The 22,003-nt window shown below is 44.9% G+C and overlaps 4 protein-coding genes across 9 annotated transcripts; all 4 read left to right on the forward strand.

The window, feature by feature from the left end:
• The first annotated feature begins 151 nt into the window (after positions 1-151).
• LOC117590719 (ras-related GTP-binding protein C) lies at positions 152-1,994 on the forward strand. Its single transcript, XM_034283625.1, has 5 exons — positions 152-318; positions 446-916; positions 977-1,195; positions 1,258-1,400; positions 1,460-1,994. Exons 1-5 carry the CDS (start codon positions 316-318, stop codon positions 1,752-1,754), a joined length of 1,131 nt encoding a protein of 376 aa, XP_034139516.1. The 5' UTR covers positions 152-315; the 3' UTR covers positions 1,755-1,994.
• Positions 1,995-2,877: 883 nt separating this feature from the next.
• LOC117578861 (PDZ domain-containing protein GIPC3) lies at positions 2,878-10,779 on the forward strand. Of its 2 annotated transcripts, none has more exons than XM_034264650.1 (2): positions 2,878-3,012; positions 9,526-10,779. In XM_034264650.1, exon 2 carries the CDS (start codon positions 9,633-9,635, stop codon positions 10,656-10,658), a length of 1,026 nt encoding a protein of 341 aa, XP_034120541.1. In that variant the 5' UTR covers positions 2,878-3,012; positions 9,526-9,632; the 3' UTR covers positions 10,659-10,779. The 2 variants fall into 2 exon arrangements, with proteins under 2 accessions (XP_034120541.1, XP_034120542.1); XM_034264651.1 differs by lacking the exon at positions 2,878-3,012 and adding an exon at positions 8,465-8,602.
• LOC117578840 (phosphatidate phosphatase LPIN2) lies at positions 2,881-19,985 on the forward strand. 5 transcript variants are annotated; one of them, XM_034264619.1, is made up of 12 exons: positions 2,881-3,012; positions 13,945-14,444; positions 14,506-14,714; positions 14,779-14,916; positions 14,997-16,094; positions 16,157-16,256; positions 16,442-16,570; positions 16,670-16,847; positions 16,910-17,130; positions 17,199-17,699; positions 17,770-17,873; positions 18,266-18,949. In XM_034264619.1, the coding sequence occupies exons 2-12, from the start codon at positions 14,265-14,267 to the stop codon at positions 18,612-18,614; spliced, it is 3,207 nt and encodes a 1,068-aa protein (XP_034120510.1). In that variant the 5' UTR covers positions 2,881-3,012; positions 13,945-14,264; the 3' UTR covers positions 18,615-18,949. The 5 variants fall into 5 exon arrangements, with proteins under 5 accessions (XP_034120510.1, XP_034120511.1, XP_034120508.1 ...); XM_034264617.1 differs by lacking the exon at positions 2,881-3,012 and adding an exon at positions 11,990-12,280; XM_034264620.1 differs by lacking the exons at positions 2,881-3,012; positions 16,442-16,570 and adding an exon at positions 11,989-12,280.
• Positions 19,986-21,271: 1,286 nt separating this feature from the next.
• Positions 21,272-21,982, forward strand: LOC117578867 (general odorant-binding protein 99a). Its single transcript, XM_034264661.1, has 2 exons — positions 21,272-21,406; positions 21,480-21,982. The coding sequence occupies exons 1-2, from the start codon at positions 21,362-21,364 to the stop codon at positions 21,867-21,869; spliced, it is 435 nt and encodes a 144-aa protein (XP_034120552.1). The 5' UTR covers positions 21,272-21,361; the 3' UTR covers positions 21,870-21,982.
• The last annotated feature ends 21 nt before the right edge of the window (positions 21,983-22,003 follow it).

Raw genomic sequence — 22,003 nt, forward strand, 5'->3', positions numbered from 1 at the left:
TATAAATCCTTCACTTTCATTAATTTCTAAGTTTGCATTTAAACACCCATTGGTCAACAGAAGGTTAACTGTTGCGAGACAAAAACACCAGCTGATTGATATCGATACATCGATACAATTATTTTTCCAAACAGCTGATAATTTGTAAGTGTGCACCCACTTTAATTATTCCGATAAGAAACTTGTACGAAAAACTAAGTAAAATAAACTAACTAGTGGGAATAACTAGACCCATTGCATACAAGCGACAGTCTCCAATACAGTTGGCGTCCAAGTAACTGCAGATCTCAGCGAGATACGAGCTTAGCAGCCACAATGGTAAGTAAACAAAGAAGCCATATCAGTGTTGGCGCAGCAGCAGCAGCAGCCTCCGCCCATCACACGCTTTTCTTTTGCCCCACTCCAATCCAATCGAGCAGAGCATAACTGATTTGCATATCAACAGAGTTACGACGACGACGACTACCCAGCAGACACATTCCCGAAAGATTTCGGATATGGCACCTACAACCAGGATGGCCTGGAAATGGAGCCCAATTCGACGGGCAGCAGCGAGACGAAACCGCGCATTTTACTCATGGGACTGCGCAGATCGGGCAAGAGTTCAATTCAGAAGGTGGTCTTCCACAAAATGTCTCCCAATGAGACGCTCTTCCTTGAATCGACGAGCAAAATCGTCAAGGACGACATCAACAATTCCAGCTTTGTGCAGTTTCAAATATGGGACTTTCCTGGCCAAATCGATTTCATAGAGCCCACCTTCGACTCGGACATGATCTTTGGTGGCTGCGGCGCCCTGGTGTTTGTCATTGATGCCAAGGACGACTACAACGAGGCCCTGACCAAGTTCAAAAACACAGTGATAAAGGCCTACAAAGTGAACCAGCGAATCAAGTTTGAGGTTTTCATACACAAAGTGAGTTCAGATACGGACGCTTATCAAGGCAGCTGCTTAATTCCCATACCCACTCCACAGGTTGACGGAATAAGCGATGATTCAAAAATGGAATCGCAACGTGATATACATCAGCGGTCATCGGACGACCTAAGCGAGGCGGGTCTCAATCAGATCCATCTGAGCTTTCATCTAACCTCCATATACGATCACTCGATCTTCGAGGCGTTCTCCAAGGTGGTGCAGAAACTGATTCCCCAGCTGCCGACGCTGGAGAACCTTCTCAACATCTTTATACCGGTTTGTCATTTTCGTACTTTATGGAGCTGCCAATCTAGTGCTGATTCATCAACCATTTTCAGAACTCTGGCATAGAGAAAGCCTTTCTCTTTGATGTTGTTTCCAAAATTTATATTGCAACGGACTCTTCCCCGGTGGATATGCAAACCTATGAACTGTGCTGCGATATGATTGATGTGGTGATCGATCTGTCCAGCATATATAGGTAAGTCCTCGCACCATATATCTCGGTTTGTGGATGATACAGTCTTATGGTCATTGCAGCTCAGAGGAGACCGCCTTCGACAGCGGCAGCTCTAGTCTGATCAAGCTGAACAACAACACGATACTCTATCTGCGGGAGGTGAACAAGTTCCTGGCCCTGGTCTGCATTCTGCGTGAGGAGAACTTCAACCGGCAGGGCGTCATTGATTACAACTTTATCTGCTTTCGCGATGCCATCAGCGAGGTATTCGAGCTGCGTCTGCGGCAAAAGCAGCTGGAGAACAATGAGGACGAGGATCTGGCCGACGAGCACACACTCATTCGTCATGGCAATGACGCAGCTGTGGTCACCTGAAGGAAGGAAGTCGCTCTCTCCATTTTACGCTTGCTCCCACGATGAATCCAGAACCAATTTCTTAACATTTATATTCTGTGGACACTTTGAATCCAACTTCTTTTATGTTTCTTTTCCGTTATATCTAGTGTTTCCCTTGTTTATTGATATGTTTAGTCTCTTATAGCACTTCAAATCAGCGTAAGCCCAGCAGTTGAAATTGATAATATTACTAATAAATAATATGTATATTTTTAAAAGGATGTATGGGGTACTCATGACTCTCATAATTACATTTTGGAGTACATTAAAGATAATAGGGTATCCAAACGCCCATATATGAATGGTATATATATTTTGTTGATATGTAAAAACCAAGTAGTTGCTGTGTAGTTACTATGTAAAATGAAATGGCATTTTGGCGCACCTTCTTTGTTTAAACCAAAATCAAATAAAAAACTAGTAATTATAATAAGCTTAATTGTAGAGAATTAAATAAAAAACCGGATAAAATTATAGTTTCAGGGCTTAGAGTCTTACCTTGCTGGTAATATTTAACAGAATACCAAAATCGAGGAAAACTGTTTAGGATTTGTTATATTTACGGTATATTTTGAAAATAAGAAGGCATACTTTGGTGTGTTTTAGAGGACCAGTCGGGCATATTCCACAGATATTTCCACGGTCACACCGACAGCTAATCAGCTGGTACCGCGCTTAAATTTCTTTATTTCACTTTTCCGGGCTGGTTCGTTTTGTCGTTGCAGAAGTGCAATAAAATATCTTAAAGGTTAAATAAATAACGCGTGATTAGCAAAACCTTGTGTAGTGACGAATCGCCAAAATCTGGAATGTTTCCATAGAGCTCCAGTCGTAGTTTGAGTTGCGAAATCATAAAAAAAGAAGAACCCTGGAAAGTGGTTGGTTAATGTGTGTGTATTTAGCGAGCACTAAAAAACCAGTTGGTTTGGTGAAAGAGATTCAATAACGTGTTAAAAAAAAGAACAAATTGTTTTGTCTGTGTGTGTGTGTGTGTGCGCGCTCGAGTAGCAGCAGCAGCAGCAACAACAACCTGGTCTGGGCTCTGAGAGTCTGATACGGTACGTCCGCTTTCCTCGCTCATTAGCGGTGCTTTCTCGCGCCCAGGAGAGTCAAAGTCAAGTGGAAGTCGGAAAACCTACAACTACGGCACCAGACAAAGCAATTATTGGCGAATTGATATACGCAGTGAAGTGCAGTCTGAGAGGAGTAGCATAAGCAGTAGCGGCAGCCGCAGCAGGTGCGTATTGCAACCAACTTTCGATATTGACGTCTGATCTGGTCTTGGCTGTGTCTCTGTCTCTTGTCTCCATTTCTGCCTGATGCTTGTGCTGGTGCTGGTGCTGGTGCTGGTGCGTGGTGGAGTCTGCTTATACATACAAATTGGTTTCTTTACCATTTTCCATTGTGGCAGCAGCAGCATCTTTGGCATTCATTCATTTGCCTAACACATATATATTTTTTAGCAGCCAACAAATAAAGTGAAAGGTGGCTTGGTGGTGGCTGGGCATACATTTTCCCATCTTTTGTGTAAATATTAGTCATGTGATTTCCCCCTCCCATCACATGTAACATGTGATTCCATTCTGCAATTTACTATGTTTCTTAAGCACCTGGGAAAGGGCATTCCATAAATCGATGCAGTTTCGCTAGCTTATCGATTTTTAGCAGCTGCTGTTCAGGGCGTGTCACGTTTGCCAGTTAATTATTAACTTTAGTCGCTGACGGACAAGTGTTTTCCACAGCCAATGGGCAGCACAACCACACCCCACTTATGTCATGTCAAACTCTCCACTAGGAGAACCTCGTGGACCGACCTCGTGAACAGCGGAAATGATTTCATCCATCAGACCAACCCCCGAAAAAAACCCCCCAGACAGGCAAACATAATTTATTCCTATGTAACCGGCAAAGCATGTAGTCAAAACAATGTTTTGGGCATTCCCTGCCTCAAATACGAGTACATGCAGATTCTTGTTTATGTTGGACGATATACAACTCCAGATTGAGGTTGGGTATTTCTTGGTGTTTTCGAGGTGCCGGCTGTCTTCGACTACTGCGTCGCCGCACAACAAAATTTCGGTTGGCCGGGGTACAAAAGCACGTTTTTCAGCTACCCAATTTCACGGCCAGATTGATTTTCCGACATCGAAAGGAAGGAAAAGTAAAATTACAAAATACTACTTGCGCAGCGAGACCGTGGTGGGATGGCCATAAAAGCATAACGATTATAAAAAGAAAAAATTTCACACAATTGCTGCTGGGCATTTCATTTTCGGAGCCAGCACGCACATCAAAATAGAAATTATTACAACTTTTCATCGTTTTTGTGTCTACTGCTGCATCCATCGGTGCTGTCTTAGCCAAGAGCACGTGCCGCTACGCATTGAGTTTTCCATCCCAGACCAATTCTCAGGTTCTTTGTGGGGGAGTCGGGGCGACGAAAGATCCAAGCATGACCAAAGAAACTCAAGACTTGGGCAATTTGTAGGCAGATTAACTTGTTAAGAAACCGTGAAGTTGGCCAGTGGGCTCCAAACGAAAAGAAATGCAAATGCAAAGCAAAGTTTTGTGGCTTAACCATTTTGCCAGAGGAACGAGAGAGAGAGTAACTGTTAAGTTTGTGAGCATTGATCGATTACCCATAATGGTAAAAGGTATCACAATTCTCTCTTCCAAAGTACTCTCTGTCTTGTTGCTTCTGTACCTCTATCTCTCTCTGTCTTCCGCATGTGCTACCTTTTGCGGTTCCATTCCTCGTAACAGTTGTTTTCGTACGTGCACATACAAATAGGCATAGGCTCTCTGATACTCTCCTTCTCTGATGCATCGGCGTCTGTCCTATTGTTGTTGCTGATTCTCTCCTCTCTTCAAGCGGAAGCTATTCCATTTATGTAAATTGCTTGCGTGACATTTCAATACGCGCCGCATTTTTTTTTATGAAAAGCGGCAGCGCAGCGCCAAGAATCGGCTTCATTGTTCGAGCCACAGCCGGGGGTTGCCATGCCGACGGTTCAGTGTAAAGGCTCTGGCATTGTCATGTCATGTTCGTAATCAGTTTAACTGTGCTTTTTATGGCCCGCTCTCTACGTTGCTTCTGCGCATTCATATGTGCAATATCACTGCAATTACGTTTTTCCTATAAGTAGGCGATCATGTGCTGCTCGTACTTAGAACAAACTTGAATGAATATCCGTTGAATTCAGTTATAAAACCTTTTAATTTGTTAATTTCCTCTCTGAATTTAATTGCCACGCCTTTTCTTATCTCTTTTAAAGGAATTTTGCCAAGAGATTAAGGTTGAAAGGTGCTGCGTGTTTGTTAATTTTGGCCCAAAACAGACTTGGTTGGCTACGGATCTTTTTTTTTCGGGGCTATAATTCGTTTGCTTAATTTGCTCATTCGTGCCCAGGGTTCAGCGAGGTGAAACGGTTAAATGTTTTCAAAACTGCTCCAGTATTTTCTTCGTGTGTGTGTGCTGTGTGGTCTCTGCATGTGTTCATTGTTATTTCGGTGTTCCGCCCCCCGCCCTTCATCTGACGTTTGTTATGCTCTCTAGGCCCCAGTGCTGGTGCTCCACATAAAGGGTGATTCGATACGTCAGCCCAGGCACAGACACTGCGCTGTACGGCTGTAGGGCTGCAATGAAAATGAACCTGAGCCGAGTTCAGTGCACTGGATCACGGCATTTACACTATCGACATTCGGTTTAGTTTTGTTTTTTGTGTCGGGTAGGGAAAAGGTCAAACCTCAAGAAGCGGCCATAGCGAAGGTAAAGAGGCAGCAAATTATGAATAATGCAGTGAAAAATATACTCGAGTATGTACTTACAAACAAAAACTAAACAAAATTGTGTCTGTAAATGCCAAACCAAAAAAAAGGTGCATAAATTATGGGCTTTTTTGTTCACTTACTTCAAACAATAGTGTTTGAAAAATATTAAGATGGGATTATCGTACAGAAGCACTAATACTCAGTCTCCGTTATCAGTCTCGTAAAATCTGAGTCATCTGTGGAATTTGAGATTTGCTTATCCGGGTACAGTAAAGGCTCTTTTAGCCCGACATCTCCCGATGTCTATCCCAATTTTTTTGCTTCCAACTCCAATGAGTGACCAACCAAAAGCGCTTTCACTTTACATATACTTATGCACACATATTATCCTCCACTAAAACTAGCACATACATACACATATGCACATCTATCTATCTCCAACATTTGCTTTGTCCCCGAACCCCCAATATTACCCCTCATTTTGCATCAGCTCAATTTTCTGCTTTGCCCACAAAATGTTGACTTTTGGAATTAAATTTCACCGTTGCCAAAGATCACAAGTCCGTTGGATCCGCTGTCTTTTTTCCCCTGCAGCACCGTTGCCGGCGAATTTTGTGGAGTCGCAAAAATTGACCTAGTCAACGAAATGCTCGATCCCCAGCGACACGTTCAACCCACCCGCCCGCTTTTTCTCCATGTTGTTTCTCTCTTTTCGGAGCTTTTTACAGTGCTTTTATGCACTCTTTGTTGTGGAGAGCACTCTCTTAAATTTTATAGCTTGTTTCTCTTTCGTTTGTACTCTCTTAATAGCCATTTGGCATTGAATACATACTCAAAGTTTGTTGATACGATAAACATTTAAAAGAAATACCCAACCTTTGGGTTTCCAAGGCTCCGCAAATATCGACATCACATCTTTTGGGGGATGAATGAATATAATATATTGCAAAATATATGATACTAAATATAAGTAATTTGTATATATGTATGTAGCTAAGGATAGAGCCGCATTTTTCTTTATGGGTCCCGGAAGTGGATCGATGTACAAAGTGCAATTGACTAAATAAAACTAGTAAATATTTTCATATGTTCTGCAATGACATGGTTATCATAAACTTGTGAGATTATCATTATTTCCAGCATATTTTCTGTTTGATGTTTGTTGCTTCCGCCAGCACTATGATTAGATTATTATACATTCTTGCAATTATTTCAAATATGCTTATATGTTTTAGCTAGCAAAATTAAGCTAAGAAATAAGGCACACTCAAGCGTATAAGTTTATTTGTATTTATATGTTTATTTGAATAGCTAATTGATAACATATCGATTCCTGCCTCTGAGTTTCAGATGATATCATAGCCAACGCCAAACGAAATCAGCAGCAAAAAGAACAAGACAATTACCAGCTGCAATGAAATTAAAAATACCCTTGATATGTGCATACATAGTTCGCTATCCCTTGGATCCGCTTTATCGACTTACATGTAAACACATTGACGGGCCCCACTATCGCCGTCCAATTCCCCCACACGCGTTGCCTTCTCGATGGTGTAAATAGAAATGTTTTTATGGCATTGTTTTCGTGAAACTTCATTAAGAAAGAAAACAGAGAACTAACCTACACAGAGAATTGTAACTAATCCATAAATTACTAAAGCTTTGAATGAAAAACACAAAACAGAATTGCAACCATCATTCACTTTATATTGGGGTGCCCCACGAGCGCCTTTGCCACACGTAGTATCGGCATACCTCTGATGTTTACACTTTGTTCTGCCACCAGTTCTGTTTTTCTGTATCTGATGTTGTTTTCACCCGCACGTTCCTTCTGTAACCTAAAAAAATGCATTATTTGTGTTGTTTACAGCGATTTACAGATCTTCTATGTATCCACCACAGACGGGGGGAGCGTCGAGCCCACGCCGGCGACCAATCAGAGGCGGGTAAACAAGTTGGAATAGAACAACAGATACAGCATCGAGGGGGGGAGACGGGACAAACAGCCGGCGACGCGGAAGCGTTTTAAGTTGTTTACGCTTTATTCAAAGCAAAACAATTAACCCACAATTATGAAATCGCCAGAGAGAAAACTATCTAACGGCGGGGGCCATTGATCGGCCAAACAGCATTTGAAGAGAGAGAGAGAGCGATCAATCAATCGATGCTCGCAACATGGAATTTCCCTTACCTTAACACTAATGACACTGCGTCTCATAATTTATGATACCTCCGGGCATATGTATATTTTTTGTAGCTCTTTATCGATCTCTTTTTGTTTAACAATTTGTTGAAATTCGCATAAAGTTTTTGTCCCATAATCTTGAGAAGAGAGAGCATTGATCGCACCACACCGTACCGGTTTTTGCTCTTCGAAGGGGGCCTGACTGCCGGCCTCTCTGCTCACTTCCGCACAAGCTTCTATGCTTTGTGGTACCGCGTATAACATCAATATGTATCTGAAACTACGAGTATCTTCTGTATGTGTTCTTTGCTGCGAACCATTCAGAATCAGATCGGTTAAGGTGCGAGCGACTCACGCGCTCTCAACTATTTCGACCTTGATGCGGCGGTGGGTTATCTATCCATCCACTCGGCTAGCAGCTAGAAATAGTTGTTTTGCTCACGAATAAAATACATATATTACATAGTGGAAACCACTCGGCGCCCAGTCATAAAAACATACTCGTATGTGAGCACGTTTGTATGTAAATATCAATTAAGGGGCTCGTCTTAGATGGGGCAGATCAAGCAGGCGACAGACAGAACTGCTATGTTGGATCAATGCTTCTGTGTACTACAGTACCAATATATGTAGCAGCAAATCAAAGAATGCCTTTCGCTATCATTTATACTTCACTCAGAGTCTAAATTTATTTTGAGAATTTCATTTGCTTATCAAAATTATCAGTGTATAAAAGTTGTAACAGTTTTTCTCCTGGTGCTGTAACTGGATTATATCAACAAACAACGTGCAAGGGAAGAGGCATCCAGAGGGCGGAAGGTTCATGAACTCCTCTGCGACAGACAGACATTTCTCCCATTGAGCGGAAGTGGTAAGGGGGGAAAGATAGAGACAGAGAGTGGAGTACAGCTGAATGCCATGCCACCGATTGAGTGATGATGGTCGTCGCTTCCAGCTGATGGCCTGGCATTTAACTGCAGGTTCAGTACACTTTGACGGACTACTACGGGCGGACGTTTTGCAGCCCGATAAAGAGTCCGGTCCGCTTATCTTTTGCCGTTGTCTTATCATACATTTTGTCAATCTTATCGCTGGAAAGAACCAAACAAAAAGTACTCAAATACTTAGTTTGATAGTAATAGAAATTCGTTCAATTCCAATGTGATTTTACGCCGTTGAATTTGATTTTCTTGCTGCTGCCGCTGTTTCGTGTTCCAGGCTGGGTAATATACCAAAACTGTCTCTTAATTCCAGTGATTAATTACCGTTAAAGCTTGTGCCTTATTCGAGAGAGAGAGAGAGAGAGAGAACTCGCGCTCAGCAGCTGTTGCTGGATTGCCTCTCGTGTATAACATAACCTCAAAGTGCAATCACTTTTCGTGTGACTAATTTAATATTTTAAATTCGCGATAAGCTGGCCACTGATAGCCACTAACTACCAACTTAATATATCAATAATCAAACAAATTTTCGACCCTATGGATCGAACTCTGATTCATCACTTGTACTACCACTTATAAAGCACGTTTCCTGTTTGAAATTTACAACTTTTGAGTGAACCGATTAGATAAAAACCTATGCACATTGTATTGATTATGGTTATGGGTTCTTTACTGTACAGAGCTCACCTTTGTATAAACATCAGCTAATCACCTTGACTAACCTGTAACTGCGACACACAAATAATACTATAATTACCACTCACATCAGAATTGAACATATTCTACTACCACATTGAATTGAGCATTGAATCGCCTAATCCCAAGTGATCCCACCCTTCTTCTACGCACACAGATCCAAGAGCAAAATAACAGGATACGAGGATACATGCCAAAAGATCATAAAATATATTATAAAACCGCATAGATTTCTGAGCAACCAGAGACCAGACACCACCAGTCATGCCACTCTTCACGAGGAAAACCTCCAAGCCGGGAACTGCAGCAGATAACACCTCACAGAACAGCAACAACAGTGATGGGGGGAAGGGCAAAGGAGCCTCGGGCGTACCCGTCACCATCCAGAACAACAATAACAATAACCACAGCGCCGACTACGCGAAGCCCCCACTGGTGTTCCACTGCCAGCTGGCGCACGGCAGCCCCACTGGACTCATCCACGACTTTTCGAGCGTGCGAGAGCTGTACCAGAAGATCGCCGAATGCTTCGACATCTCGGAAAAGGACATCCTGTTCTGTACGCTCAACTCGCACAAGGTGGACATGGCCCGTCTGTTGGGCGGGCAGATAGGTCTGGATGATTTCATATTCGCCCACCGCAAGGGTCGGCCCAAGGAGATCGAGATAGTCAAGTCACAGGAGGCCCTCGGGCTGACCATCACCGACAATGGGGCCGGCTATGCCTTCATCAAGCGCATCAAAGAGGACTCGATCATCGACCGCATCGAGCACATCTGTGTGGGCGATCACATCGAGAAGCTGGATGGCCAGAATATGGTTGGCAAGCGGCACTACGAGGTGGCCCGCATGCTCAAGGACATTCCCACAGGTGATACCTTCACGCTGCGCCTGGTGGAGCCCGTGCGAAGCGGTTTCCAGGGCATTGGGCCGCGCAGTCAGTCGCGCGCCACAGGCAGCGCCGGCGGCGGACGCAACTATGGCAGTGGCAAGGAGACGTTACGTTTCAAGGCCAATGGAAATGCACAGATCGAGCCGCAGTTCGACGAGGCCACGGTGGCCGGGATCGATGCCATCAATAATCTGCTCGAGTCCTTCATGGGCATCAACGACACGGAGCTGGCGTCGCAGATCTGGGATTTGGGTGACAAAAAGTCGAACTCAATGGACTTTGCCGAGTCCATTGACAGCTCGGACCTCGAGTCCTTTGGCTTCACCGACGACTTCATCATCGAGCTCTGGGGTGCTATAACGGATGCCCGCCGCAAGTCCACGACCACTCCCAAGTGAAGGATGTATGTGAGAACTGAGTGCTCGCGCGTTTTATATTGACTATTGTCTTCTTTAGGAACCAATAAAAAATTCAGAAACCATTAGAGAAACTGAGAGCTAAGCCCAAGCCCAAGCAGAAGAGCCTTTTCTGTTATTTTTATTCTTAACTATTGCTAATATCATTAATTTGTGTTTTGATTAATGTTAGTTGCATAGATACATGATTATTTACTATATTTACTCTACCATATTGTATCCATATAGCCTGCATGTGTCGTCATCTGCCTTTGCCAATTATTTTGTATTTTTATCACGCTAAAGTATTTATTACGTAGAAGAGCGGAAAACGGATAGAGGAATCTAGAGTATATTTTTTGTACAACTTTTTACATGTACATATTTTTCATGCATATGTTTAATTGCTATGTTTTCGGTAGTTTTATCATTTAATCGTTTTATGAATAAATTTAAATTATTTAAATTATGAAAAATCACCTTCTTCCTTTTTTCTTTATTTTTTTATTATCAGTTCTATCCGTTTTTATATTGCTGTTGTTTTTGGGTTTGTTTATTTGTCAACTATTTATCAAATTATATTTTTTATTCATAAACACAAGCATTAATTAGCCTCCGCGATTTGTTGGCACTCATCAGCAATTTGTAGGGACAGACAGACACTCTGGGAAAATATTCCACAGTCCGAAACGGTGACGAATTGTTCTTATTTTCTTGTATATTTGCTTTGACCATGTTCCGATTCGGGCCACACTCATTAGCAGTCGAATTCTATTGCTCAAAGATTGTATAATACGTAAAAGTGGAACATTTCCTGTATAATCACTCTGAGATCAAAGCTATAGTTTGCTGGTGTGCTGGTAAACAACTGGAAGTGACGTACATGGACAGATTTAATTTGTTTACGAGTGAATTACGCTAAGAACATGCACTAAAAGCTCTCTCGATTGCAACAATGGCAGCAACAGCTCAGCGAGAGCAGGAACAGCTGCGACGATCGCAGCCAGCAGCTGACAAGCACAGTTATTAAGTCGCAAACAACAGAAAGAGAGAGAGAGGAAGAGCAACATGCCAGTCAGAGAGAGAGAGAGAGAGAATAGATTGAATAAAGCAGCTGCTGTATATAATATATTTATTTATGTATATCTGCACATAGCCATAGCAACAACTACAAGTTACATGACTATCCGGTTTTACCTGTTTTGTTTTTGCCCAGCTTTTGCTCTTAAATAACAAGCAACGCTCTCTCTGGCTTGTCGCTCTCTCGAGCGACGCACTCACACATGGACAAGCAGGTGCTTAATTCGATTAACTGAACTTTTCCGTCGCTCAGTTCTGCCGCAGCAGTCGTCGGAGCAACAAACTAAAAATCCACAACTAAAACCAACTGAACGGAACAGTAGCCACGCAGTGGAGAGTGCCACTAAAAACATTGTGAAAATACAAGAAACAAACGAGAATTGTCTGTCAAGTGAACGAAAACGAGCCAAAGTGCTGGAGGAAATAGAGTGAGGCTTTGATAGTTCCTCGCTAGTGTTTTCAAGGGCACAGCAGCACAGCAAACAATTCTGCTGAAAACTGAACTGCAACCATAATAAAATATTTTCAAACACACCGAAAACAAGGTAGTGAAAATGCAAATGACATAGCAAATAAGTGAAATAAAATTTCCATTATACTAGAGATAATTTCGAGAACATTGAACGTACACACGTCTGCATTCGGGTCCGCCACAGAATTCTTGGCAGGCACCTCTATTTTATGTAGACTTTGGTCCCCGCGTTTGTTTTTGTTTGCCCGCGCGCGCGTCTCTTTCGTCGTGCATTCTGATTCTTCCGAGTGTTCTCTGGTTTCTGGACTTTGATCGTGACTCAACCCCAGACCAGACCCCCACAAATAATACAACTCAAATAAACACTGAACTCGGGGCATGTGATTATCGTTGGCAACGACATCTCAGCAGATTTGAACAGAAATAAAAGGCCAGATGCAAAATCCCGCACTGCGAGTTGCAAACTTGCATTTAAAAGTTCTTTATCTTCTGAAATTGAGTCAGAGTCAGAGTCAGAGCTGTGTCGAAATGCGACTCCTTTGTCTGCTGTGGTCTCTGAGTGGATAACAAATTCCCTTGCATATGCATTTGTCTGCGACTGCAACTCTTCGAGGTTTGTTTCAAGTTTTGTTATAACCCCGATTCTCTCTTTGCTTCGGGTGCGTTTTTCTTGCGTTTCCATATCCATCGAATGTTGTTTTGATTGCTCCACGCTTTGCTCTGCAGTTTCGCAGGTGAAAGTGAGGCAGGGCCCGCAACGCGTGACAGATGGCGTGATCTGGGGTGATGTCTGCTCTTCCAGTCTTTCGGTTCGGGAGCACAGCTTACAATTGATTACGAGTTAGTATAGTATACATCCACAATGTATGTTTATGTACGAAGTACATTTTGATTCTTGCATTGTTTCGCTTATCATTCTGATTGGTCGGATTGTTGTCTGGCAGGCACAGAACACCCACAACCATTGTTAAAATTATCGGTTCGCTCGATGGACATTGAACTCCATCCATTTCGTGTTTGAGTGTCTTGCTATTTTAGTGCTTATTGCTTATTTTCTGTGAATATAGCATCGAGTTCGATGTTGATGTCGCGTGATGTTTTCCGTGTTGCGCTATGATTAATACGCACGCAGCAATACATTCTGCTACAAGTATTTACTCCATGTTTTATCACGCCACTGAAATACGTACGAGAATACATACACACATACATATGTATGTATGTATTTATGTAGGTGACCGCAGCACAGCTGATAAGAGCGGCTTTTACAACACCAATTCGATGGGAATGAACACTCATAAATACTCATAAATAGTTTTGCCACAGATGGCATAACTAAAGCGGACAGTCGTCGGGGTCCCTACCTTGAACTTGCCGTAATACATGATTAAACAAGGGCTGTGAGTGTTGGCCATAAGGTTCCTCCCCTTCTCTCTCAAACACAGCATACGTCACGTTGTAGAAACCCCTGGGGTTGGGATGGTTATGCTCATCCATTCAAACATTACCTTGACTTTGAGCACTCAAAGAAAGAACGAAATGCTAAAAATAATTGGGTGCAAATGCTCCTCTGTTTTTGTGGGCACTGTTACGGCTTCAGAGTGGCCAAAGGACGGGATGCACTTGCGCGCTGATGCAATTTGTCTATTTTGAATGCGTTGTCAACCGGGGGGAATAAATGTCGGCAATAAGCGACGCAGATTACTCATATTTTAAATTTTGCATTACCTTTTACAGTTGCCATAATTCAGCGTGAGGGTTCAAAGTCCCGGACAGAACAAAACCCGGAGAGCTGGTGCCGCCGCCAATAAGCGGCGTATTTGACCGCCTTCCAATAAAAATGGCCACCATATAAAACTAAACAGGGAATACACACACAGAAAACAGCAGCAACACACAGTCATAGCCATATATACAGGTGCGATTGCGATTAGACAAGAAGATTAGAACAAGGCCAACACAAGAGAGGACACAGAAAGAGTCCCAAAAGGAACGAAACAGAACATAACGGAAAGGAAAGAAAAGAAAAGAAAAGGCAAGTCCAAGCAGACACAAAGATGAACAGCCTGGCGCGCGTCTTTAGCAATTTCCGAGACTTCTACAACGACATCAATGGAGCCACCTTGACGGGGGCCATCGATGTGATCGTGGTGGAGCAGAAGGACGGCGAGTTCCAATGCTCGCCCTTCCATGTGCGCTTCGGCAAGCTGGGAGTGCTGCGCAGTCGCGAGAAGGTGGTAAGTAGATCCTAAAATACGTAATTTTAGCCTGAAATAACCTTCCATCGACCATCCCCAGGTGGATATCGAGATCAATGGCGCACCCGTGGACATTCAGATGAAGCTGGGGGATGCGGGCGAGGCTTTCTTTGTGGAGGAGTGCCTCGACGATGACGATGATGAGCTGCCAGCGAATCTGGCCACATCGCCCATACCCTTGAGCTTCATGAATCTGCGGGAACAGGGCAACGACACCATGGAGGATATCAGCGGTGTGACAGCCGACAAGTAAGTGCCGACAGCCCAAAGCAGCTTCAAGCCAGCGCTAGATTCATTTGCCATCTCATTTTAGAAACGCTAGCGAGGAGTTGCAGATTCCCCTGCCACTGCCGCGACGCAACTCCATCGACTTCTCCAAGGAGGAGCCCAAGGAAGCGGCCGCAGATGGCAAACAATTCGAGAATCAAGCCTCGGATTACACGATGCGCAGGTAGACTTCAAAGCTTTACAGACAAAGCATTTTGCGTGCAGGCTAAAATAAACATTTTGACTCTTCTAATCCCGAATAAGGCACACGGACAACACACTGGAGAGGCGCAATCTGAGCGAGAAGCTCAAGGAGTATACCACACAGAAGATTCGTCAGGAGTGGGCGGAGCACGAGGAGCTCTTCCAGGAGAAGAGCGAGAAGAAGCCAGCGGAAGCGGAACCCGAGGCGGTAAAGGAAGTTGAGAAAGAGAAGGAGAAGGAGCAGCCAAAGCCCGATATAACTGTATCATCAGTGGCGCCCAGTGAGGTGGCCAAGGATCCCAAGGATGTGTCCAAGAGCAAGACCAAGAAGCGGCGCAAGAAGACGCAAATGAAGAAGAACGCACAGCGCAAGAATTCCTCGAGCAGCTCAGTGGGTAGCGCTGTCGGTGGCGACATCACCACCGCCACCGCCAACACCGCATTGGGTGTGGCCACAGTGGCAAACATTGATGAAGGCGATGCCCCAGCTAGTTCCATTGCAGCCAACAACTCTGCCAACTCCTCCTCCAACGACGAGCAGCCCTCTGCCCCATTGCTCACGGCTCACACCGGAGACGAATGTCTGTCCCACTCCACCCCAATACCAGCCCCAAAGCAGCATCTAGACCTGGATATTCACTTCTTTAGCGACACAGAGATCACAGCGCCATCTGGAGGCGGTCCCAACCGTCCCTCCAGCCCCATCCAGAGCGACAGCGAGCTGGAGACAACGATGCGGGCGCGGGACCAGCGCCAATGCGGCGACGATACAAACGCCACCAATTGGAATTGGGGCGAGCTGCCGGAACAGGCCAAGACAGAGGCCATCAGTGAGGCCGATGCCCAGCAGGTCGACCGACACTCGATGCTTAGCAGCATGTTCAGCTTCATGAAGAAGGCCAATCGGCTGCGCAAGGAGGTCGGCAACGAGGCGGGAGACATCTATCTGTCCGATCTGGATGGCACCATGGACCCGGAGATGGCAGCCCTCTACTTTCCCAGTGCCAAGTTGAAGGAGTCTTCGCCGGCCACAGCGTTGGAGGAGGACCGGGAGAGCGGCAATGGCACCAGCCTGCCGCACTCACCCAGTTCCCTGGAGGAGGGCCAGAAGAGTCTGGACTCGGACTTTGATGAAACCAAGCAGCAGCGTGACAAAAAGTAATCTACAAAAACGAAGCTTCCACTCTATCAGAGATTCATCGCTGGCATTCTTCTTGCAGATATTTGGACTTTGTGGCCATGTCCATGAGTGGCATGCCAGAGAACGGAGGACCCCCCTCGGAGGAGGAATTTGACCGGCATTTGGTCAGCTACCCGGATGTAAGTATCCCACCCAATCAACGGCTCATCGCTGTACTCTGTGTTCAACTCCGCTGCACTTCACTGCTGCACCTGCACCGCCCCATTGCCTGTTGCCTCGTTGCATCCGTTTAACAAGTCTTTACATCTCTACCCATGCCATGCTCTCATATGAATCGCCTATGCCAATGCCAATGCCCGAGCAGGTGTGCGCAAACCCCAGTCTGTTCTCATCGCCAAACCTAGTCGTACGTCTAAATGGCAAATACTACCCCTGGACGGCTGCATGTCCCATTGTCATGACAATGATCACCTTCCAGAAGCCACTAACCGAAGTAAGTCTCTCTCTCTCCTAACTCCTCTATCTGTGTGTCTCCCGCTCTTGCTTCAACCCGTGCTAATGGTTCCCCCCACAACTCTACTCTGCTCCCCAGGATGCCATTGAGCAGTTGATAACGCAAAATGTCGAAGGCGATAAGCCCGAAATGCCCGAGGCTGTCCAGGCTGGACCGGCGGGTCAAACAAAGCGCTACTGGTGGAGCTGGAGGCGCTCACAGGATGCAGCGCCCAACCGTGTCAGCCTCGGCTTGTCCCCCGGCAAAGACGAGAAAGGTAAAAGTCGCTAAATTGTTGTCAAATTGGAATTACAAATATTTATGTACCGTTTTCTACAGATGGGGAACCGGCTGCTGCAGTGGCGACGCAAACCTCGCGACCACTCTCACCCACGGACATGAGCGAGCTGACGCCGAGCAAGAGCGACTCTCTGGCAGAGAATGCAGAGAACACCTCGGCGCTGGTCGACAACCTCGAGGAGCTGTCCATGGCCTCCAACAAGAGCGACGAGCCCAAGGAGCGCTACAAGAAATCCCTGCGCCTTAGCTCGGAAGCCATTGTAAGTACTCGCTGCCTATTGTTGATCAACAGAGCCGTTCCTTTCATGTCCTCATTTTCATTTTGCAGAAAAAACTAAACCTCAAGGAGGGCACAAACGAGATCGAGTTCAGCGTGACGACCGCCTACCAGGGAACGTCGCGCTGCAAGTGCTACCTGTACCGATGGAAACACAACGACAAGGTGGTGATCTCGGACATTGATGGGACCATTACGAGGTCCGATGTGCTGGGCCACATATTGCCGATGGTCGGCAAGGACTGGGCCCAACTGGGTGTCGCACAGTTGTTCTCGAAGATCGAGCAGAACGGCTACAAGCTGCTCTATCTGTCGGCCCGTGCCATCGGCCAGTCGCGACTGACACGCGAATATCTGCGCTCCATCAGGCAGGGGAATGTGAAGCTGCCCGACGGGCCGCTGCTGCTGAATCCCACCTCCCTGATATCGGCATTCCATCGCGAGGTTATCGAGAAGAAGCCGGAGCAGTTCAAGATCGCCTGCCTGTCGGACATTCGGGATCTCTTCCCCGAAAAGGAGCCCTTTTACGCCGGCTACGGCAACCGGATCAATGTAAGTGCCATGAATCAATCTCCCTTCAGTGACAGTCGCAGCTGACACCGCTCTTAAATCTGCTTTTCAGGATGTGTGGGCCTATCGGGCTGTGGGCATTCCCATAATGCGCATCTTCACCATCAACACCAAGGGCGAGCTGAAGCATGAGCTGACACAAACATTCCAATCCTCGTAAGTAGCGGGTGGAACCCAACTCCAGATCTGTCTATATGTTAGCTTGTAACTCCCATGTATCTGCATTATATATATGTTTCCGGTGTATTCCCCCCATAACTGATAACTGAACAACTCAAACTCATGCCACACATTCGATAATGCAAGCGATAACGATAAACGATAACCACAAGCCGCCTATCGAAGTCGCATTAACTCCATCATGTAACGCCAGGTGTATCGCCTTCACACCCGTGTGGAATGTATCCTCCTCTCCTCGCTCCTATGTCTGTGTAGTATTAATTGTACTACCCGCCTTCTCCTACTCAGCCGCACCCAACTCAATCAATCAATCAAACAATCAATCAATCGATCGATTCAAGCATTTTTCGGTTGTCAAATTTATACAGTGGCTACATCAATCAGTCGCTAGAAGTCGACGAGTACTTTCCCCTGCTCACCCATCACGATGAGTACGAGTACCGCACGGATGTGTTCGACGACGACGAGTTGGAGGACGAGCTGCAGTTCAGCGATGACTACGATGTGGATGTAGAGCCCGATATGAGTGACGATGACGATGACGATGACGATGCCCTCTACGATGATGATTTTGCCAATGAAGATGATGGCGAACCCGGTGAACAGTCGGCAGATGTTGGCATCATTATGCGAAGCCGACGAGTGTCGACCAAGAACGAAGTCGCGTTGCTGCCCACGAGCCGAGACCTAACGTGGCTCAATTCCCAGACCACATAACCTTATGACCAGAACCCTGCTCAAGTCCTTCCCAAAGAAGGTTGTGTGCAAGCAAGAATGACTTTGAATGAATTGTGATAAGAGTTTTCTGAGAGAACTATCAGGAGTGTGTCCTTGTCCCATGTTTGTTTTGTCAAGGCAGAAGTGAAACCCGGGAGCAAAGCTCCCGGAACAGAAAGTATTTTGCTCAGCAGTAGCAGATATAAATGTTTAGCTTTAAGGTGAAAGAGCGAAACGCCGAGAGTACCTTTTGGATATAGTCGTATCCTACTACATCTATAGCCATATAGCCATATACCCAATAAACGATATCAATATGATCGCTGTGATGGAAACCTTTGTTTTTGGTGGCTTCGAATCGAATTGTGCGAAATGTGGCATGAGTTTTAGGTGATGGAGTTCAGGAATACATTTATTGATCTTTTGTGAGCTGGATGCACACGTAATTGCAATATTTATATATCATAGCACACGCTTAGGCGCCCGATCATGCTCCCACATTGTGTGTTGCATACTCTTGGGAGGCGTACAAAATACCCCACTCGGATCACCCATTGCCTACTGCTTGGGGGCTTTGTTATGACGTTCTCCACTCACCCGATCCGTCTCTCTGTAATGTATTCTTCCAGATACTGCAGCATGACGTACATTGTCGATCAGCTATTTCCACCGGTGAAGCTCGACGAGGCCGCCGCAGAGTTCTCCAACTTCAACTACTGGCGTGACCCCATAGCCGACCTGGATATACCCGAGCTGGAGACGGCACTGGTGCCGCCGAGCCCCAACGTTGATAAAGCCACACTGCGACCCATTCCCGAGAAGTAGGAGAGAATACACCACTACACTACTACATAAATACATAAACATATGCATACCCCCACAACATCTATACTATATATATTTACAATATGTATAACTATAGCACTATAGAGCCTTAGAAATTCGTTTACCTAGCTTCAAACTCTAGATGTGCTTACCAAAAAAATACATGAAATACGACTATCGATATATCCTTTGCTTAAGCTTAACCAGGACTCAAGATAACCATGCCCATCACACCTTTTGAGTTACTTTATTTGATAAAAAAAACTTCTAGTTAATTGATTTCCCCTTATTATAAGTTCCTTTTGAGACTCGTGCAAGTTCTTACTAAGAGTTAGGATTGCTAGCTAACAGAATGCGTATTCCAAATGCCGGATTGGAGTTGTGATTTATGATTTCATTATGTTTCGTATGTGATTGCTTAAAATTAGTTCATTGTGATGACGATTATTATTTGGAGTTTTTCTGAAAACTATGCTTTATATTTACTACTACTACTACATAAATACGAGTATATTCAAATATGCCTAATTGATAGAGTTATTCAATATAAATAAATGCTTCAAATTTAAACAAAAACAAAAACGAACTTTTTCTGTTGCCAGCCATGGCTCTGGTTCTGGTATGTTTCCATGGAAGAGAATAACACCTGAACAACAGCTGACTATGCCCTGTGCCGCACTGGCACTGGCACCACTGTATCGTATCGCCAGTTCCCATGAAAAACTCAAATTGCAGTGGAAAATTTTCCATTGTGGGTGCAGAAATCGACAATGTCCATGATGGGGGTGAGAGAGACTCTGTGCGTTTTGCAGAGGGGGTCGGCCGATTTCTATTGGGAGCGTAATTTTGCCAATTCAATTAATGCTCATTTAATGCACGGCAGACGGTATGGTACCGCAGCATCCCAGCATCATATTGGCATACAAAGGCAAACACATAAACCACAAAGTGGACACTAAGTGAGCGCAAATGGACGTCTGACCACATATTCAGTGGCTGATCAGTGTAATTCCTCTGAAAGGGGTGCTTAACTGCTAAAAAAAATTAATTTTTAGTTGTATTTGTCCTACTATTTTCTTCACAATGCGAGCAACCAGTCCGCTTACAGGAGGCACGCATCCTGGGTTGAAGGCATTTCTGCCTGAGATTCGCAAATTGTGTAAAAGTAAAGGTTTCCATACACACTACTTTGGCTTTAATTGGATTATTCTGGAATGTTCTACTTGGCCCCCGTGTATCACAAACGACGCCTATGCCAAGTACTCGTAAGTAGGAAGATTTAGCTGTAGCCCAACTGCAGAGCACACATATAGCTGTTTATGATAATAATGCTCCAATAGGAGGGGGGGCCAAAAACAGCTGAGCGGACAGACATACTCTGAATGTGGCATACTCAAAATTATTGCAATTAGTTATTCATTTAATTAAGTTGTCTATACTTGATTTCATTTACAAAAACTAAATAGCTCAAAATAGTAATCCCAATATCCAACATATTTGTTACATACAAGCCCACTCATTCAGAAAGAAACCTGGCTGGTCTTTATGTATCAAGAGTTATCTTCAGTGAAGAGAGACATCTAGGATTATCCCTAAGAAACCTAAGCTAATTATTCTTTACCTATATAAAACCTTATGTTCATACATATGTACGTATGTCTAGGTTATAGTCTCCTTAGTTGAGCTCTACTTCAACAGAGAAAAAATATTCCATAATGAGGTTTAAATTATTCACAGTGAGTGCAACTCAATTGAGCGCCACTCGAAAACCGCCGCCCCCACAATTGAGTGCGGCCGTCCACATGCGGCGAAGGTATAAAAACCGCCGCCCGGCAGTCCACAGGCAACAGTTTCCTCTTGTAGAGCATACAGCAAACAGCCAGTTCGAAGCCGAGTCTAATTTTACAACACACATTCTAAATATGAAGAACGCCGTTGCCATTTTGCTGTGCGCCGTGATCGGTCTGGTGAGTAGCATCTAATGAGGATGATGGCCCATCATCTTATCCACTATTCAACAATCCCCAATCCATAACACAGGCCTCTGCCGCCGACGAGTACAAACTGCGCACCGCAGAGGATCTGCAGACAGTCCGCAAGGAGTGCGGTGAGACCAGCAAGGTGACTGAGGCGCTGGTGGCCAAGTACAAGACGTTCGAGTATCCCGATGATGAGATCACCCGCAACTACATCCAGTGCATCTTCCACAAGTTCGATCTGTTCGACGACACCAAGGGATTCAAGATCGACAATCTGGTGGCTCAGCTGGGTCAGGGCAAGGAGGACAAGGCTGCCCTGAAGGCTGATGTCGAGAAGTGCGCCGACAAGAACGAGCAGAAGTCCAGCGCCAACGCCTGGGCCTACCGTGGCTTCAAGTGCTTCCTGGGCAAGAACCTGCCCCTCGTCCAGGCAGCCGTCCAGAAGAACTAGGACCGTGGGAACACGCCGTCCAATTCTAGAATCTATCAAGGGAGCCATTCGGGCTCTGCAGTTTCTACAATTGAAAGAAAAGCCATATAATAAAGTGCTTGAATGAAAATGAAGTTTTGTTTATTCTCTCTTTA

The sequence above is a fragment of the Drosophila guanche genome, unplaced genomic scaffold (genome assembly GCF_900245975.1).
Source record: "Drosophila guanche unplaced genomic scaffold, DGUA_6, whole genome shotgun sequence".
NCBI lineage: Eukaryota > Metazoa > Arthropoda > Insecta > Diptera > Drosophilidae > Drosophila > Drosophila guanche.